At 38.2% G+C, this 18307-nt stretch overlaps 1 protein-coding gene across 5 annotated transcripts in view; it reads right to left on the bottom strand.

The window, feature by feature from the left end:
• Positions 1-789: 789 nt before the first annotated feature.
• The window catches only part of MDM4 (MDM4 regulator of p53), a 41992-nt gene continuing 24474 nt past the window's right edge, over positions 790-18307 (bottom strand). For 2 of the 5 annotated variants that reach the window (XM_033410578.2, XM_033410579.2), the window contains exons 6-11: positions 18165-18232; positions 17378-17477; positions 13722-13882; positions 12285-12434; positions 10456-10536; positions 790-8488 (exon numbers count right to left, since the gene is read on the bottom strand). In XM_033410578.2, the coding sequence (XP_033266469.1) occupies positions 7916-8488; positions 10456-10536; positions 12285-12434; positions 13722-13882; positions 17378-17477; positions 18165-18232 (1133 nt within the window). In that variant the 3' untranslated portion in view covers positions 790-7915. Of the gene's footprint in view, positions 8489-10455; positions 10537-12284; positions 12435-13721; positions 13883-15623; positions 15764-17377; positions 17478-18164; positions 18233-18307 lie in introns of those variants that run through there. The other 3 variants (XM_033410583.1, XR_007476246.1, XR_007476247.1) reach the window with 3 other exon arrangements.

The raw sequence follows: 18307 nt of genomic DNA, 5'->3' as shown, positions 1-18307 counted from the left end.
CACCCCCAGGCCTCCTCATACAGGTATATACTACCTAACTCTAGGGGGATATCATTTGTATGGCAGCGTATGAAAGGTGCTCCCAAAAGTTGTGCAGTGAGCACCAATCTGTGCCTACTATGTGACAGCCGTAAGCTCAGGACAACTGACCAGATGCTTTACCCACCTTAATGGCCTCAGCTACCAGGGAATGATCTTTTGAAAAGCATGTGCGTACTTTGTGACAAGCCCTCAGTACCTTTCACACTAGCCCCAATTCAAAAACACAACAAAATAGAACCCTGCACTTGGCACCTCTTCATAAACTCAATAGAGGCAAATCCATTGTCATCATTTGAAATCTCTTCACTAGCAAAGAGGGTGTTGGACAGGTTGATATATTCATGGGTTCAGAAGAGTTTGGCAGTCTTGGGCCAAGAAGAGGGCTTGCCTTAAATCATTCGACACATGCAGTTGCTACTGTATCTGCTCTAATTCTCAAGGCCTCTAGTGGGGGTAACTCCACAACTCACTGCCTTAGCTCAATGCTAAAAATACTCTGCAAAATTTTGAGGTTTCCTTCAAGATTGGGAGCCTAAAAATGAAATACAGCAATTACTCTAACAGTTAACTGTGTGTATGTTGATTGGAGGTGGGGGGGGGGATTAAAAGTTGTTGTTGTTTTTGAGTACAATAACTTCTATTTATTCTATTCATTCCTGTCAGACCAAAGACTATATAAAGACAGACGACAAGATTTTGCTATATACAAAGCCAATTACATACTTCCCCAATAATGACACCATGAAATGGCAAAATGAAAAATATTTAATACACAAAAAAAGCACAACAGAATCAACAGATATTAAAAGCATTACATAGTGCAAACACCGAAAAGATACAGAGCTATTAACTTAGTGGTGCTTATAAAGATTAGGCAAGAACTCATGAAAATATCTCTTTTTCTCATTTGGTGGGCTGGTCACTATTCAGTTATTTTAAATTGCCTTTTTCTTCCCATTTTATGAAACCACATTTGCTACTCCTATTAATTATGACTACCTAATCAGATATGTTATTTGGAAAATTGCATGCTTTCTGTATACCGACTGCATTTTATGCCATCTACTCAAGTGCATGTAAGACAGAATTTTTTATACCAAGACCATAGCAAGGCAGTTGTAGCTACTAGCCAAATCTACACACACACTTCTCTCAGAATCTAGAGGCAGAACTCTTCTAGACAAGAGCTCATGTCAAGCAAAGGATATCTGAGCTAGAGGCATGGGTAAAAGGAAGCAATATAGGCTCTGCTAGGCAGGCACAAAGGGGAGTTCGTGCTCAGCTTCCAGGACATGAGGTATTCTGAATATATACCCCAGAGCTTGGTCTACCCAAAGCGTAACAACTTCTAATATCTTATTCAAGGCAATTAGAGGTTCTATTGCGCTCCCACACTTAATCCCCACAACAAACTATGAGGTAGAAAGAGTAGTATGTGGACTCATTTTACAGATGAGAAAAATTGAGGCTTAAGAAGGTCAAGACTGGGACTCACCATGGTGGAATAATCTTACTCCTTATCTCTATCCAAGAGGCACTTAACAGCTCCTAGCTATAGACTAGGAGAGAGTTCTATTCAAGAGGCTGCTTTGCCAAGTGCTGAGGAAGCCAGAAACATTTCATTCCTCCTTTAAAACATGTTCTATAACTTTCTAAAGGGGGAAAGAAAAAACCAAAGGAGACATTTTGATTCTTTATGAAAAAGGAAGTGGAAAAAATGAGGCAAACTGTAGGGAACAAAATGTATACATTGCTATATTTAAAATGGATAACCAACATGGACCTACTGTATAGCACAGGGAACTCTGCTCAGTGTTATGTGGCAGCCTGGATGGGAGGGGACTTTGAGGGAGAATGGGTACCTGTATATGTATGACTGAGCCACTTTGCTGTGCACCTGAAACTATTACAACTTTGTTAATTGGCTATACTCCAATATAAAATAAAAAGTTTAAAAATAAATAAATAAAACGGATAACCAACAAAGACCTATTGTATAGCACAGGGAACTCTGCTCAATATTATATAACAACCTAATGGGAAAAGACTTTGAAAAAGAACAGATACATGTATAACTGAATCACTTTGCTGTACACCTGAAACACATTGTTAATCACTTATACTCCAAAATAAAATAGAGTTAAAAATTAATAATAATCTTCCTGTAGGAAGAGGACAGGCTGACCTCAATTTCTAAATGCTGAGACAATAGGGGAACTAAATCCCCTGTTGCCCCATCATACACACAAATCCTCAACTACCGTTGTTTTGTACTAGATGGTAGTTCTGATGTCATATCTTTCCTTCTTATTGCTAGAATCTACCACCTAACTCTGCAAGAGAAACAATCCCCAGGACTGGCTGGAAAAGAGGAACCTTATCTAAAGATACTGTAGTTACAACCACCCAAGGGGTAATACAGAAGGCCTTTGGTATAAAAGCAATATTCAGAAGTAGATAATAACTTTGAACTCCAAGAAAAAAGAGCAACAGGATGGAAGGAAGGAAGGGGAAATGTCTGACATCAAAGTACTTACTGTTTAAAAAAAAAAAAAGCCTTAGGATAAGAAATTAGATGCTCTAATAGACTGTTATAATAATGTCAATTTGCCAAATTACAGCAACTATTACAGCAACTATTCGAGAAAGGAGTTGCTCTGACAGCACTATTTGGCCCTTTTTAGGATCCTTGACCCATCCTGCCCCAAGAAATGAGGAGTTCTATTTGCTGTGCCATGTTCCCAGAAGACATTTAATAAAGATCCTGAATGAAGGAAAACAATCTGAAGAAACAGCATCTTGGATTTCAGATAAGCTACCAAGATATACTAACTACCTCTTTCTGCAGATACACTGCTTTCTCTAACATTTCAGTCATTCAAAAGGCTCTTGAAAGAAGTACAGTAAATCCAAGTGTAGGTTTATTATAATATGCTCTTTAACAATGCCACATTCACCAACAGTAGAATTATTTGGGATTGCACGTTCATTGCATTAAAAGATCTCAAAATGCTAATAGGACATTCTCCCATAGGAGAGAAGAGATCTGTGGCTCTTAAAGAAAGAATATAGCAATGGCAAACAAGGAAAGCTCTGTCAACGAAAAGGATATCTCAAGGCCATCTGGAAAACTGTCTTCAGATTAGGTCTGGGGAGCTACTTGAACCACTACCTCCGATAATCCTCATTTCCAGTTTAGCTTTAGGGTCCTCTATATTCCTCCTCAGCTAATCACAAATCTGGGAAATTCCAGCAAAGTAATCTCAGCATAGCGTATGGCAGTGCAAAATTTCAGACATTTGTAAACACTGTACATGTTACTTTTGGCACAGGGGAGGGCTTGCAGGTTCCTTTATCTTTGAAGTACAGATTGTAAACACAGCCAGTCCACAGACATTTTTAGCAAAAGCTTTAACAGTCTTGATAGTGTGTGTGCACACATGTACACCCATGAATGGGAGATCTGTCAAAATGAATTCTTTAGAACATGGGCCTGAATAATTTAAGCAGCTATCTGGCTAAATGGAAAACAACAGATTCACAGTATCTAAAATCATATACTTTCAGAAGTTCATATAACTCTCTGTAGGAAAAAAATCAAATAGCTGGTTAACAGGTTTCCTCCTTTCTAAAGAAAACCAAGAGGTAACACTACAATAGCTTTGTAGAACACGAGATCTTAACATTTACTAATTTCTCAGCGACTGTCAAAGGAGCCAACATTGCATCGAACTGACATTAAAAAAGTTTACAAATGATCCTGACCTTTAAAAATAAATTCTTACAAACAAAATAACGTCCCACAAAGCATTACATACATCTAAATATACATAAATTATTATTAAAACACAACTGAATATTTCAAATGCTTGGCAGTGATTCAATCTTATATTATACAACTTCATGGCAGTTTGGAAGCTGGCCTGGCTGGACACTGACCACTGTTCAAGCCTAGGATTGGGAACCTATGATATTCCATAGATGGACTGTGAAGAAATGCTTATAAGTTTAAAGCCTTGATCTACGATTTTTATAAAGTCTGATTTAAGTATTAAATACAGAAGCATACCAAATATTATAATTATGGTGCAAGTAAAATGAGCTAACAATAAGAGACGGAAGACATTTTTAGCTATAATCTAGAAATTCACTGCTTTTCTAAGGATTTGTCATTTCTGGTCTGAACATTTTGTCTGGGATAACATGGTCATAAATATTAATTTATATAACTAAAATAAGAAATTTGATGCTAATGTGGGATGATTTCATTAATCACAAGTCTATGGCGTGATGCAGCGGAAACTATAAACTCCACTGACACCTACTTTAACAGATCCTTTCCTCACAATTAAGATTTCAATCCAAGCACGGCTTACCTATAACTAGGAAGACCATAATAATTTAATGTCCAAAAGAAGACATTTGAGAGTGAAAGGGGAGCAACAGAGATGAACTGGATAGGATGCTGAAAAATAGGGGTAAACTGGCACTGTCTCCAGAAAACCAGAGTACATAGTCACCCTAACTACAAAATAAATGACAGTGCTTGGAAGTCAAGAGTTTCATCATCACATAGCAGTAAACTATGACGTCTTCAAATACAAACCATGTCTTGCTTATCTGTACCGCAGTGACATTGAAAAAAAGAACAAAATCAAAATCAGACCAAGAAGATGGCTTAACGATTCTTGCGGGTAAAGAATTGCTCTGATAGTTCTATTTGGCCCTTTTTAGGATCCCTGACCCATCCTACCCCAAGAAACAAGGAGTTCTACTCGCTGTGCTATGCTCCCAGATGACATTTAATAAAGATCCTGGATGACGGAAAACAATCTGCAGATGCAGCATCTTAGATTTCAGATAAGCTACCAAGAAACACTACCTACCTCTTTCTACAGATACACTTCTTTCTCTTTAATATTTCAGTCATTCAAAAGGCTCTTGATAGAAGTACAGTAAACCCAAGTGTACATTTATTGTAATACTTTCAGCTCAAATGCGCAGCTTAAGATCTTCTAAGTAAAGTACTTACTGCTAATGGGGACAGTAAAAACCCAGGTGACCCAAGGGGAAAAGAAAGTAAGTAGAGTAACGTAAGAGGATTCTGTGCTAGGCAAGGATGCACCAAATTAGCATCAAACATCTACACACAAATAAAAATTCTAAATTTTTTATTTAAGTTTTCTAAAAAACTGCAACTTTATAAGGAATCAGAGGTTACAAGTGCAGATTCCAGCTCTCCCTGCTCCTTCTTTGAGTTATCACTTGCAAAAGCAATTAACTGGCAAAAATAAAACAAAATCGAGGGCTATCAAACTATTATGAAGAGAGTAATGGTGGGGGGGAATTAGGGTAGAAAATTATTTAACTTTCTAAATATTCAGAGCATTTACCATAGTCTAACAAAACACTGAACAGTCTAACAAAACACTGAACTTGAAGAACTGGTTCTACTTATTGGGGGGAAAAAACCCTTGTCCCTAATGCCCGGAGGGAGCCAGAGACCTGAGTTTCATTCCCCAAGAAGGAAAAATACTGGAGAAAAGAGTTCAGGTTCCTCTGCCATCTTTACTTGTCTTCCCAATGGGAGGAGTAACTTATCTGATTATATAAGAGAGCTTGATATTTACTGTGCCTTTTCTCTTTGGGGAGAAAGGGTTAAAAGTCTCTGTTCTCTCTGAAGTCCTATTTTGGCTGCAACTCATATTCTCCAACAATATTTTAAGGTTATCAGTTGTTCCAAATTCAGTACGCACCACCATTTAACAAATAATGAGAAGGAAGCAAGTATGGTTTAAAGGTTTACTACAAGAGACTTAGATTCTAGTAATAGCTCTATCACTAGCTGTGACTTTCAGAAGTCATTTATCCTTTCAGCCTCATGTGCAAAATAAAAGGGGTTGAGTAGATGAGTGCATCCTAATTTTAAAGTTCTATGAGTTTAACAAAACTTCTCTAGAAATTAAATATAATGCTAAACAAAGGGATCTTGTTCTACTTCCTGCACCTTAAAACACCCTTCCTTCTAAGGCACGGCAGGGCTTCCAAAAGTGTGGTTTGTGAACTTGCGTCAGCTTCCAGAAACACTTGTTCAAATGGAAATCCCTGGCCCAGACCTCAGGGATCAAAGAGTCTGCGTGTGCACGCACTCCTGTGAGTGTATGCACGTGTGTGTGTTTGGGGCCGGGGGTTGAGATGGGCGTATAACAAGCAACACAGGTGATTCTTATGAGCCTTAAAATTGATAATTCTAGGGCCTTGGTTTTCAAAATGACTACGTTCATACTGGTACCCAGGCATACACCAAGATTTTTTCCACAGGGAAAGCAGACAAGAATATCTGTAAGGAAAACAACTGAAAGATCTTCAATTTCCATATGTATTATCCTAAGATTTACGTGATCAGATAAGGCCTCTTCAGAGCTATCATTTCTCTTTAATTACTTTCCTTTTCACAACTGCTATACTGTTTTCAGAAGAAAGGCTGCCTCTCACCCATCTAAAATCTTACTATGGGGCATTGCCTCAGAATGTAAAAAACCTCAGAGGCATCAAACAAAGACAAAAAACCCCTAGCAGACTCCCAAGAGACAGGAGGAAAGAGTAAAGCAAAGAGAGCTTTGGTTAAAAACTGTGTGCCTTATCTTTTTTAGAACTGTCGTTGAGAAGAGGTTGTGCCATAGATGTATATAATACATTTAACTGAATTAAATAAAGTCAAACACTTTGACTGAAAATGAAATCTGATTTGGCTGATTAGTTTTATAATGAGAATAGGCTTTGCCAGTTTATATGACCCGACTTTTTCTATAAATTCAATCAGCTAAATCTACAGATCCAAGGTTTGGGCAAAAATATCTTGAAAGGACATCTACAATATACTGGATGATACATCCTCTGTAAGTACTTAAATTTTAAAAATTTAGAAGTCGAATTAAACATGTGCAAAAGGAAAACTAATCGAAGGTGAGAGCCATGAAATGGTGGAGGAACTGCCTGCAAAGTGGCACAAGAGAACATTGAGGTGACAGAAACATCCTATTAGAAGGGAACACTTTGTTTGCTAATTATACCTCAATTTTTAAAGTATGCAAAATATCATATATACTTTTTCAAAATTCTTTTTGAGGTACATTAGCAAAAATGTTTGCTACCACTGTTCTAGGCACTTTACAAACATATTGGTTCCTCTGAACAATGCAACATAAAGTGATCTACTTTATACATAAATTACTTATGTTTTTTTCATTGTTAGCTTTAATATTTTTCTAATAGCCATCTTGGATTTTGAGGCCTAAGAACATTCCCTAACAGAAAAGAAGAGTAAGGAATAAAATTAACTAAAGAAATGATTAATCTTCAAGTAATTTGCTAAATGAAAGAATGAATGTATTTCTATTTGTACTGGTAGTTGCTCCCTCCCAGATCTTCATCTTCTTTTTTTTTTTAAATAACTTCCTTTTTTTCCTTTTTTTAAATATTTACTTATTTATTTGGCTGCACCAGGTGGGAATCTTCGCTGTGGCATGCAGGATCTAGTTCTCCCACCAGGGATCAAACCAGGCCCCCTGCACTGGGAGCTCAGAGTCTTAACCACTGGACCACCAGGGAAGTGCCAGATCCTCATCTTTGAAGACAGAATGAAGTGATTAACTTCTCTTTTAATGTTACTGGTGTCTCCAAATTGATAATCTAGTTCGAAAGAACTTATTATCAAATTCCATATAAGTTTAGAAGCAAAAATATGTCCTACAGCACAAATGTTTCCATGAATAAATGAAAGTATGAAATGGGTCACACTGAGATGCTCAATACTGACATTTTGATATATGACCAGGCCCTGTTAATATTTGTCTGCAACTCATTGATTCAGCTATGCTATAAAAACCTTAATAACCAACTGAATCTCCTTCTTGCAAATAGGACATGAAGCCCCAGCCTTCTTTAATCTTCTGGCACAATGAAAACAAGTGACAAGATGGCCTGTCCTCCCATGAATTATGTTCCCGTCTCGTGGTCTTTTCTCACATAGACTACATGGCTTCAAGAGATTCTGGCAATCCTCCATGTTTTCTGTACCTGTTCTCTGTTCATAAAGGTTATCTGATTTTTCTCCCATGCTTGATATGGTCTCTTGGCTTTCAGAACTGTGAGCCAAATCCAAGAATTCCACTGAGTTGCAGGGACCAAAAAGTTTGGAGTTTTCTTCCTTTACATATATATCTTTAGGTCTAACAACTGGAGCTGATATGGTTCTTCTGCAGTCAGGAACATCAATTCCTTCACTTTCTTGCTTTTCAGGTATGGCAGTGATATCAGACGTGGAGAGAGAATGGGTTAACTTAGAACAATCTGAATACCAATCCTTCCTCAAGGCCCAGCAACGAAAACAGTACCTCTTGCTTGGAGAGTTAAATTTCTTGCACTCAGTACACTGCCACTCATCCTACAAAGACAAGTGCAGCCAATTAATACTCACTCAGTGGAGAACATGATGCTGAGGAAAAGGGAAAGTAGGCCAAATTCTCATCATCTCACACTAAGCTAGTAAGAATCCAGACATTCCAAACCAGTGGTCTAGCTTAGAACTTGAACAAAGTCTATGGCTACGTGTAAATAAGTCTTGAGAAGTTTTACAATGACAGTGACATAATTGCCATTTCAAGCCAAAATTTGATGTAGCTAATCTTTTAAAAAAAGTTAAATCATTTTAGCTTTCTATTTAGTCTGGGTAGAATTTACATTGTTTGCTTTTCCCCACTGCCTTCTTTTTAGGTCATTTTTCTTTGTATAACTTACTCTTTTATTGAGCAAGAGGCTAAAGAATGAAGAAAAGATAATACTCTTTCTTTCCTACTAATTAAGAAATGTTATAAAATTTGTCAAAAAGGAAATTAAAATGAAATTTGAAAACTACTACATTTACTCATGCTCTCTCACTGCTCTCAGGATCATAGGTAGCTAATTGTATGCCTAAATCACATTCTCTGAAAAATGAATGTTCTTGTCCTTGAATGCCAAGTAATTTTTTTCCTACTTCTCCATGTTCAAATTAGGAGATACCAGAGCTCAATGAATTTCAAATGCCTTTCTTAATTCAAAGGTAGCTACCTGGAACAAGTCAAGAGTATTTAATGTGGATAATTGCCTGGCTTTGACAGGATCAATGACTTGACACATGCTGACTTGATTACTTTCAGAACGAAGGCCAAGCACTTCAAGTTTAGAAGTCATAACTCAACTGCCTATACTGAGAGGCAGGGACACAACCATTTGTTAAACTGGGATGTTCTCCAGAGAGCCTCGGAACATTCTTGCCAGTTTAAGATCCTCAGATTTCATCTGAAATGCTATACAAATACCCAAAGGAACTTCAAAGATCTGGAATTCATAATTGATGGTTTGTCACAGTCTAATTGGCATCACTTTTCTTTTTTAGTAGTACATAAAATAATAGGGCTTATTAAATTCCATGGCATCTCTGAATTGATGAAATATAGTCTATTTGCTTAATAGGTTTTCTGGGCCCAAGTAGCCTCAAAAGTCTGATGAAGATGGAAACACTTATCTCTGCTACTTGTATTATGGTCAAGAACACTTAATGGACCAATATATCTCACCTTATTACTTAGCTATGCACAAACAATTTTCAATGAATTACCATAATGGTTAGCAGTGGTGGGGTGTGAGCTAGGGGGAAGGATCAACACTAGAGACAACCTAAAATTTTTATATCCTTACACAGCAAAATGTAAAATCCCCTCCTTATCCTTCCCCCACCACCCTTCTTCCCACAGTGAGTTAGCTGAGGAAGTACTAAAAGGGAAATGGGGAACTAGCATGAAAAGAGAAAAGCAAGGTATACATTTGAATCTAAACCTGAGTTGCCAATTGGTGACAAATCCACACCTGTTATCTAACAGCTTAATACTCAATATTCATTTATCAGCCCCCATTAATATAAACCTGTGTAGAAGTTAAGCCATTTTCCATTTGTTTCTATTTAAGAAAGCACTGAAAGTATTATACTTGACCAAGAATTTTAGATCGCTTATAGGCGTATCTTTGGGATTACAGAGAGGTGTTTAGTGGGAAAAGCAGTACAGGACTATTTTGAATAACTGTGTATCCACTGCATAACGTCCAAAGAGTTCTGAAAGCAGGGAGAAAGGCACACAGAGAGGCATTTAAGTCATCCCTTTTCAAGGCAGGGAGAGGATTAGATCAACTCATCCCCTTCTCTTCTCAAATTCCAATAAAAATCTAACAAGATGTAAAGAAACCAATACCTCTACCTAGGAAAGGTAGATAGAAATGGGGGATATGGCATTCTTCAACACAAGTGAACTGCTGGAACTTTAACATCTGAAGACGTGGGTGGTGTAAAACAGCTCTTTTACTAGAAACTCATACCTCAGAGGTAACTTCTATATCAGTATCATCACTTATGGACTTAGAGTCCTCAAGGTCATCATTTTTTCCCACTTCAATCACCTGAGAAAGCAAAGACATCTTATTAGCAAGGTTTACCTATTTTATTTTATTTTATTTTATTTTATTTTATTTAGGTTTACCTATTTTAGATGTCATTACCTGAGAGCAAAAAAGACAGAAGAGCTTCAGTTTAAAACTCACATTCTTCTCCCAACACTAGCACTTAAAAAGGAGACTGCTTATATGTGAGACATGATTCCGTACATACCTAGCTGACATTTCAGTAGAATAAAGCACCCAGAGGGGTTACCAAATATCTTTGGCATTCAGAAGAGAGAGGGTTCCCAAATTTATGCATTTAAATAAACAATATCAGAGTATAAATTATTAAATGGGGAAATTTTTTATCTTGAGAATCTATGCAGGCATTCACAAGAATAAAACAGGATTACATGAGAAAATGGAAGTAAAAAGCACCATATAGAATGAGAAAATTAGATGTGAAGAATGAAAACAAAGTACATTTTACTTTTCATATTCAAAAGTAAAACTAGTTATGTGATACTCTTGACTGTCCTATAAAAACATGCCCATGGACCAGGAAAAAAAGTCAAGAAATGTGGGAAGCGTCTTTTAAATTTTGAAATTTAAAATTCTAAAAATTAAAATCCCAGTTTTGTGATCCAATGAATGGAATGAAACCAATTATGATACAATTATGAACCACTGTATAGCAACTTTCTCACAAAAGTTCAAGTATTTTAAGTCCCATCTCTCTCTATAGAAGTTTCCAATGTCACCTCTGTCTTCATTCTAGTAACTTGTACTCCCTCCTAATGCTACCAAAAAATAACTAGCTCAACAAAGACCAAGCATTTCCTGCCTCCCACAAACCTATCAGAATACCCTTCAGGGACCCAAATTACTATGAAAAGCCTTTAAATTAAAAGAATGACCCAATTTAGGTCTGGTTTTTGCAGTATTTATTCAATGGATATTTACTGTGACTCTCATCCAAGTCAGCACTGGACCTGCTGCCCAATGCTTTTTGAGACTTGAGCATGTGCCTATATGACTCTTCATCTTGGTGTGCTTACACCATGTGTACTATGAATTCTAACTCTCTTCCTTCCTCCTATTTAAACTCTAAAATATGTAGGAAGAGCTCATCTGTTTAGTTCCATTTAGGTATAAAGCAGGTATGGAAACTACTGAGAAGTCTAAGAAATAAAGATTTTTTTTGCCCTACAGGATTTTGTGGCCATTTAGAACTTTGCCTTGTTAGCAAAGCAAGGTCTCCAGAAGAAAAAACTCCACAATGAGAGATTAGACAAGCAGGAAAAGGGTACCTTATTGCTTCTAACAAACTAGGAGATTTACCCATGAAGGCCTATCCTATTTTTAAGACAGGCTTGGTTAACTTAATGTAAATCTTGAAACTGGATATAGGAAAAGTATTTTTAAAAAAAGGGGGAGGATTAGAGCTTCCCTGGTGGCACAGTGGTTGAGAGTCTGCTTGCCGATGCAAGGGACACGGGTTCGTGCCCCAGTCTGGGAAGATCCCACATGCCGCGGAGCGGCTGGGCCCGTGAGCCATGGCCGCTGGGCCTGAGCGTCTGGAGTCTGTGCTCCGCAACGGGAGAGGCCACAACAGTGAGAGGCCCGCATACCGCAAAAAAAAAAAAAAGGCGGGGGGATTACATGAGTCATTTGTTCTACAAAGCAGCACAGGGTCAGGTCACCAGATTTGAAAAGATTATACTATATGCATGTAAATCCAATCAATGTGAAATTTTTCCACAACATACCTTTTTGTCTCTCACCTTCCCTACTTCTTCACTTGTTTGTTCAGGATCAGTAGCTTCAACTTTTATTCCAACACCAAACTGCTCTGATACTGACTCATTCAAAAACCACAGGTCATCTGTGGTGTCTGAAACAACGGCAGTACCTATATCCTAATATAAAGAAAACAAACATGAGTTTTTTGTAGTCAGAGGTTTATTACAGATGTTGAACCCAAGTAAATGAAGCCAAAACTCAATGTCCTCACACATCTCTAAAGAACGCCTAGCCTTTCTTCCACAGATATGTATTCATTCAACAAATATCTACTTGGCAGCTACTACGTATAAACTAATGGGTGGGTATAAGAGCACCTGGCAAGGAATTTTCTATTTTAACCATAAATCAGGCATTAACACCAGAGAAACAGCACTAAAGTGCTTAAAAGCTAAAAACTCGTAGCTGCTCAACTAAATAGAATCTATCCACTACAATCCGTTCTGAGGACCTAGAAAACTTCTATTAATTGTGACATATTCTTTCCTGTAATAGTCAATGATGTTTACCAAAGAAATATGAGAAATACTGATGATAATTCAAACCTTCTGTCTTCTTTCTGAACTTTTTTTTTTATTTTGAGGTAAAGTTGGTATATAACACTTCTTTCTTAATTCTTAACTTTAAATATAACTTTCTACATTCATCAACGGACATTTTATGACGTGTTTTTTCTACAATATTCATAAGAGACAACTCATTATTTTACCATTATTATACGTCCATTCACTTACTGAACAAATACTCACTAATTGCCTATTATGTGTCAGATGCTGCCTATTGCTTCTATCTAGGCAACAGAATAGAGTGGTCAATAATACAAAAGCTCTGGACTTGTATTTCAATGTGGTCAGACAACAAACACATAAACAAAATAAAATAATAGTTTTACAATGTGAGAAGTACAATGGAGAATATAAAAGAGCAGAATGGTGATAGCCTGAATTAGGCTGTAACAGTGAAAGTAATAAAAAGTGGATAGCTAGATTTTAGGTATGTTTTAGAAAAAGCGTTGATAGCCTGAATGTGGTATATGAGAAAGAAAGAAATCAATGATATCCCTTGATACTTGGCTGGAATAACTGGGTGGAAGGCAGACTTATGAAAAAGGAAACGCTGAATAGGAGTGTTAGTTTAAAAAAAAAATCAAGAGTTCTGTTTTGAACATGTTAAATGTCAGATCATCTAAGTGTTGAGTAGGCAGCTGGATATGGAAGCTGGGCACTGAGGAGAGAGGTCAGCACTGAAGATACAGATTTGGGCAACACATGCATAGAGATAGTACTTAAAAGTCATAGCACTGAATGGGAATTCTTAGAGGATGTAATGTATGGTTCAAGAGTAACCAAGAATGTTACTCTTTCAAAAGAAAAAAAAAGTTCCTCTTCAGATGTGAAATTCACCTGATTTGTCTGTAAATCAGTTGAGCCATTACTTCTAGGTGTATAGTTATTTCTCAAGTTTCCTAAAAACCACCAAGGCAAGCCAGCTACATCCCACTCCTCAAACCCGAGGTCCAGTCTTGACGTCTCATCTTGGGTTAAATTTGCTACCAAGTCTTCATCTACAAAAGTCAAATGAAAAGGATGGTAACTATGTACACAACACTTAAGAATCAAGACTCTCTTTATAATACTTACAATCTCTTGTGTAAGAGAGGTAAAAAGAAATTGCTCTTCCCAGTAAGAAAGAATCAGAAGTCAAATACCTGTCTCAGTGGCAGAGCCCAAATCTCCTTCCCCCCGTTTTAGGCTTCATTAGCAAGTAATGACACTAGAGATCATTCATCAAGTAATATAAACTCTGAAAGCAGTTTATATTATATTATATATATATTATATATATATTATATTATATATATAATATTATATTATATATATAATATATATTATATTATATATAATATATATAAAATATATATATTATATATATATTATTTATTATTCTATCAATAAAAGGATATCTAAATGGTCATTTATTGGCAATTTAAACATCCCTACCACTGTAATAACTGAAGAATGACTTGCTCCAGTACATGATACCTGACAATGGCTTGATTCAGTGGACTGCAAATGATGATGGCATAGTGGCCCAACCCTTGAGATAGAAACAAGGTGGTACAGACCATAATGGGCAATCACAAGGTTGCCAAGGCAGTCTCACTGGTACCACATATTTTCGGACATTTCTCAACAATTCATATGTTTTAATAGGTAACAACCACTATGAAACACTGAGCTCTAGGCTGTCCAAATAAATATATACATATGTCCTTTCTGGATCAATAGGCTCTTTTGGAGTTAAGATATCTAAAATCTAGAAATATTGCAAATCCAAAACATATTAAGGGCCCACATGTTCTCAATAAAAGATCTCGCGTTATACATCGGGCTTCCCTGGTGGCACAGTGGTTGAGAGTCCGCCTGCCGATGCAGGGGACACAGGTTCGTGCCCGGTCTGGGAAGATCCCACATGCCGCGGAGCGGCTGGGCCCGTGAGCCATGGCCGCTGAGCCTGCGCGTCCGGAGCCTGTGCTTTGCAACGGGAGAGGCCACAACAGTGAGAGGCCCGCGTACCGCGAAAAAATTAAAAAAAAAAAAAAAAAAAAGATCTCGTGTTATACATCTAGATGATATTCAAGGGAGTTACAAACATAAGTTTGTTGCTACCACATGAAATTCTTTTCCTTCTTTCCCACGTCCAATCTTTCTCGTTGTGCTTTACTCTTTTCCTACTTTCTTACTCTCCTCTACCTCTTCCCAATGCCCTAGGCATGCCAATGGCGACCGAGGTGTTTAAATGTGCTAAGACACATACGGTTGAAAAAATGTCTGCAATAAATGGATCCCCGACAAAACAAAAGGTTACCCTCTCTACTTACAAATTTTGTTGTTCTTGCCTATTAAAAGGCATACTTGTGCTCACGGAAACTTCAACTATCTTTTACTTACTCATTGCTGAAATTATGAGAAACCTAATTCCTGAGAGGGTGCCACATTAAAGTTATCTTCAACTATTCAAGCTCTATAACTTCTTGGGAAGGGAATGAAAAGAGGTCATTCTTTCCACATATAAAAATTCTCTCCGGGGCTTCCCTGGTGGCGCAGTGGTTGAGAGTCCGCCTGCCGATGCAGGGGACGCAGGTTCGTGCCCCCGTCCGGGAGGATCCCACATGCCGCGGAGCGGCTGGGCCCGTGAGCCATGGCCGCTGAGCCTGCGCGTCCGGAGCCTGTGCTCCGCAACGGGAGAGGCCACAACGGTGGGAGGCCCGCGTACCGCAAAAAAAAAAAAAAAAAAAAAAAAATTCTCTCCTTTCTACATGTACACCTCCCTGAAAATACTAAGCTATTTCTTCTCAAAATTTACATCACAAACTTCATAGAGTCTCTTGAATTGGCTGTTCTTATATTTTAAACAGCCTTTTGAGTAGAAAATAAGCCAGCACCTGTATTTAAAGAAACAAAATTACACGTTTAATACCATGCAGACTGGAATAAGCTCCAACATAACTAGATAGTCCAAAATTCAGTTTATATTCAAATGCAATCTGAAGAAGACAATCCAGCATGATAAACAGATTAAATTTTAATTTAATCATTTAAAATAATTTCAGCAGCATAATTTTCTGGGATGTTACTAGAGGTCTAACCTGCCAATTTTGCAAGTTTGAGTCAGGTACCTATACTAGAAACCATCGTGCCATAAAATATCTTTGAGGAATTTATAATTTTACATTATCTTTGCAGGAAAACTTTTAGGAAATGCTTTATAAAGTAGGGTTTGGGGAAAACTTCCAAAATGTTGATCAACTCACTTAACCTGACCATACTATATCTAATATGAATGGTAAAGATCTAATGACTACCATCCAGGGGCAAAGGAGGTACTAGGCTTCTTATGTCTCATTCTTGGCTGTGAGATATTAAGTATATTTTACCATCTTTGCAAACTTCAAAAAAATCTATGAAAATTAGCCTTTGCCTCAAGCAGACAAATAAAAATAAAAATTCTAACCAGATCAAGTGTATAACAGGGATGCCAAAATTTAAAAGGCCAAGGCAGCTGAGTTACCAGGTGGCAAACTGATAAATGTGTGGCTATCTTCTGTTAGCATGCTAGCTAAAGGAAGGGTCTTGCTCCATCCAGTCATCACATGTTGCTAAAAAAGAACTACCACCTTCTTCAAAGTTAACAGTGGTGACTAGGGTAAAAAAAAAGAAAAGGTTTTCGGAAAAGAATGAAAAATAAGTATGACATATGCCCCCACTACTCGACATACAAAGAGACAGCATTATTATTTTCTGAGTTCTCTATAACGGTCTTAATTACTGCTTGTGCTTAATATGGATAGATGCCATTTCTAAGTCACCACTGGGACTTCCCTGGTGGTCCAGTGGTTAAGAATCTGCCTTGCAGGGGTTCCCTGGTGGCGCAGTGGTTGAGAGTCCGCCTGTCGATGTAGGGGACACAGGTTCGTGCCCCGGTCCGGGAAGATCCCACATGCCGCGGAACGGCTGGGCCCGTGAGCCATAGCCGCTGAGCCTGCGTGTCCGGAGCCTGTGCTCCGCAACGGGAGAGGCCACAACAGTGAGAGGCCCGCGTATTACAAAAAAAAAAAAAGAAAAAAAAAGCATCTGCCTTGCAATGCAGGGAATGCCGGTTCGACCCCCGGTGGGGGAACTAAGATCCCAAATGCCGCAGGGCAACTAAGCCCGTGCACTGCAACTACTGAGCCCTCGTGCCACAACTAAAGAGCCCACGCGCTCTGGAGCCTGCGCGCCACAACTACTGAACCTGCGCACTCTGGAGCTCGTGCACCACAACTAGAGCCTGCGTGCCACAACTAATAAGCCTGTGCACCACAACTAGAGAGAAGCCTGCGCACTGCAACAAAGAGCCCACACGCCGCAATGAAAGATCCCGCGTGCTGCAACTAAGACCCAATAAATAAATAAATAAACATTAATAAAAAATAAAAGTCACCACCAAAAAATAAGAAACAGAGAGAGAAACAGAGAGAAAAAAAGAAAGGTCTACATAGCCTTAATCCAAAACTTACCTTCTCTAGAATTTCTGCATTTACGCTGTGAGGTAGGCAGTGCGGGAATATTGCCTTCTTCAGTTCTTTTCCTGGAATTGGAACTTTCCTCTACACTTTGCTGAAAAGAAGGGAAAGGTGTCTCTCAGTGCAGTAGAAATGACTGTGACCAGGGGATGTAGCAGTTCCATTCTGGCTCACCAGTTAGTGTGCGACACAATGGGTTACGCACAAGAAAGGAAAACTCTGGAGTTCACAACAGTCATCAAATAAAGGCAACCTCTCCTCAACCCACTGTGGGGAAAAAAATCTGCACAAAAGGCCAAAATCTACTGTTAAAAACAGGTTATCAATATAAAGCCTCTAGCCTACACAAAATTAGGCATAATTCAGAAAAAAAGAACGTATACCAAGATGATCATAAAGTCTTCCCAGGTTTGGGGAAGCTTTAAGAAATGGCCTGACCTGAACTTAATTGCAACAAGCCTGTTAAAATTTAATAAAGCAATTTCCTCAGACACCTACATACCTACACCATCACACACACAGGCACATACAAACCCTAAGAAAATGCAACTGGAAGAACTGAAGATCAGAAGTGCTACATCCCAAGGAAAGATTCAGAGACTGGAACTCTGTTATGGGCAGAACAGAGAAGGTTCACTCTGTCCCTAGTCTGTGAACTCCCAAGAACCTTTCTTGTTAAATTCTTACCGCATTCAGGGAAAGGTCTTGGGAGTCCAAGATCATAGGTACAGAGAAGGGGCCACTCTGTACAACAAAAGAAGTCACCGTGTGGTGATTTTACCTTCAGTTGGTCTTGACTTGGAATATCCATACTGTGATCCTGTGCGAGAGCGAGAGTCTGAGCAGCATCTGGATAGCAAGTAAAACAAAAGGAAAACCTTCCCTGGTAATAACCATTCTTTCCACACCAAAAGGACCTCAGCA

Source organism: Orcinus orca, chromosome 1 (genome assembly GCF_937001465.1).
Source record: "Orcinus orca chromosome 1, mOrcOrc1.1, whole genome shotgun sequence".
Taxonomy (NCBI): Eukaryota; Metazoa; Chordata; class Mammalia; order Artiodactyla; family Delphinidae; genus Orcinus; species Orcinus orca.
This window is presented reverse-complemented; position numbering and strand designations above follow the sequence as displayed.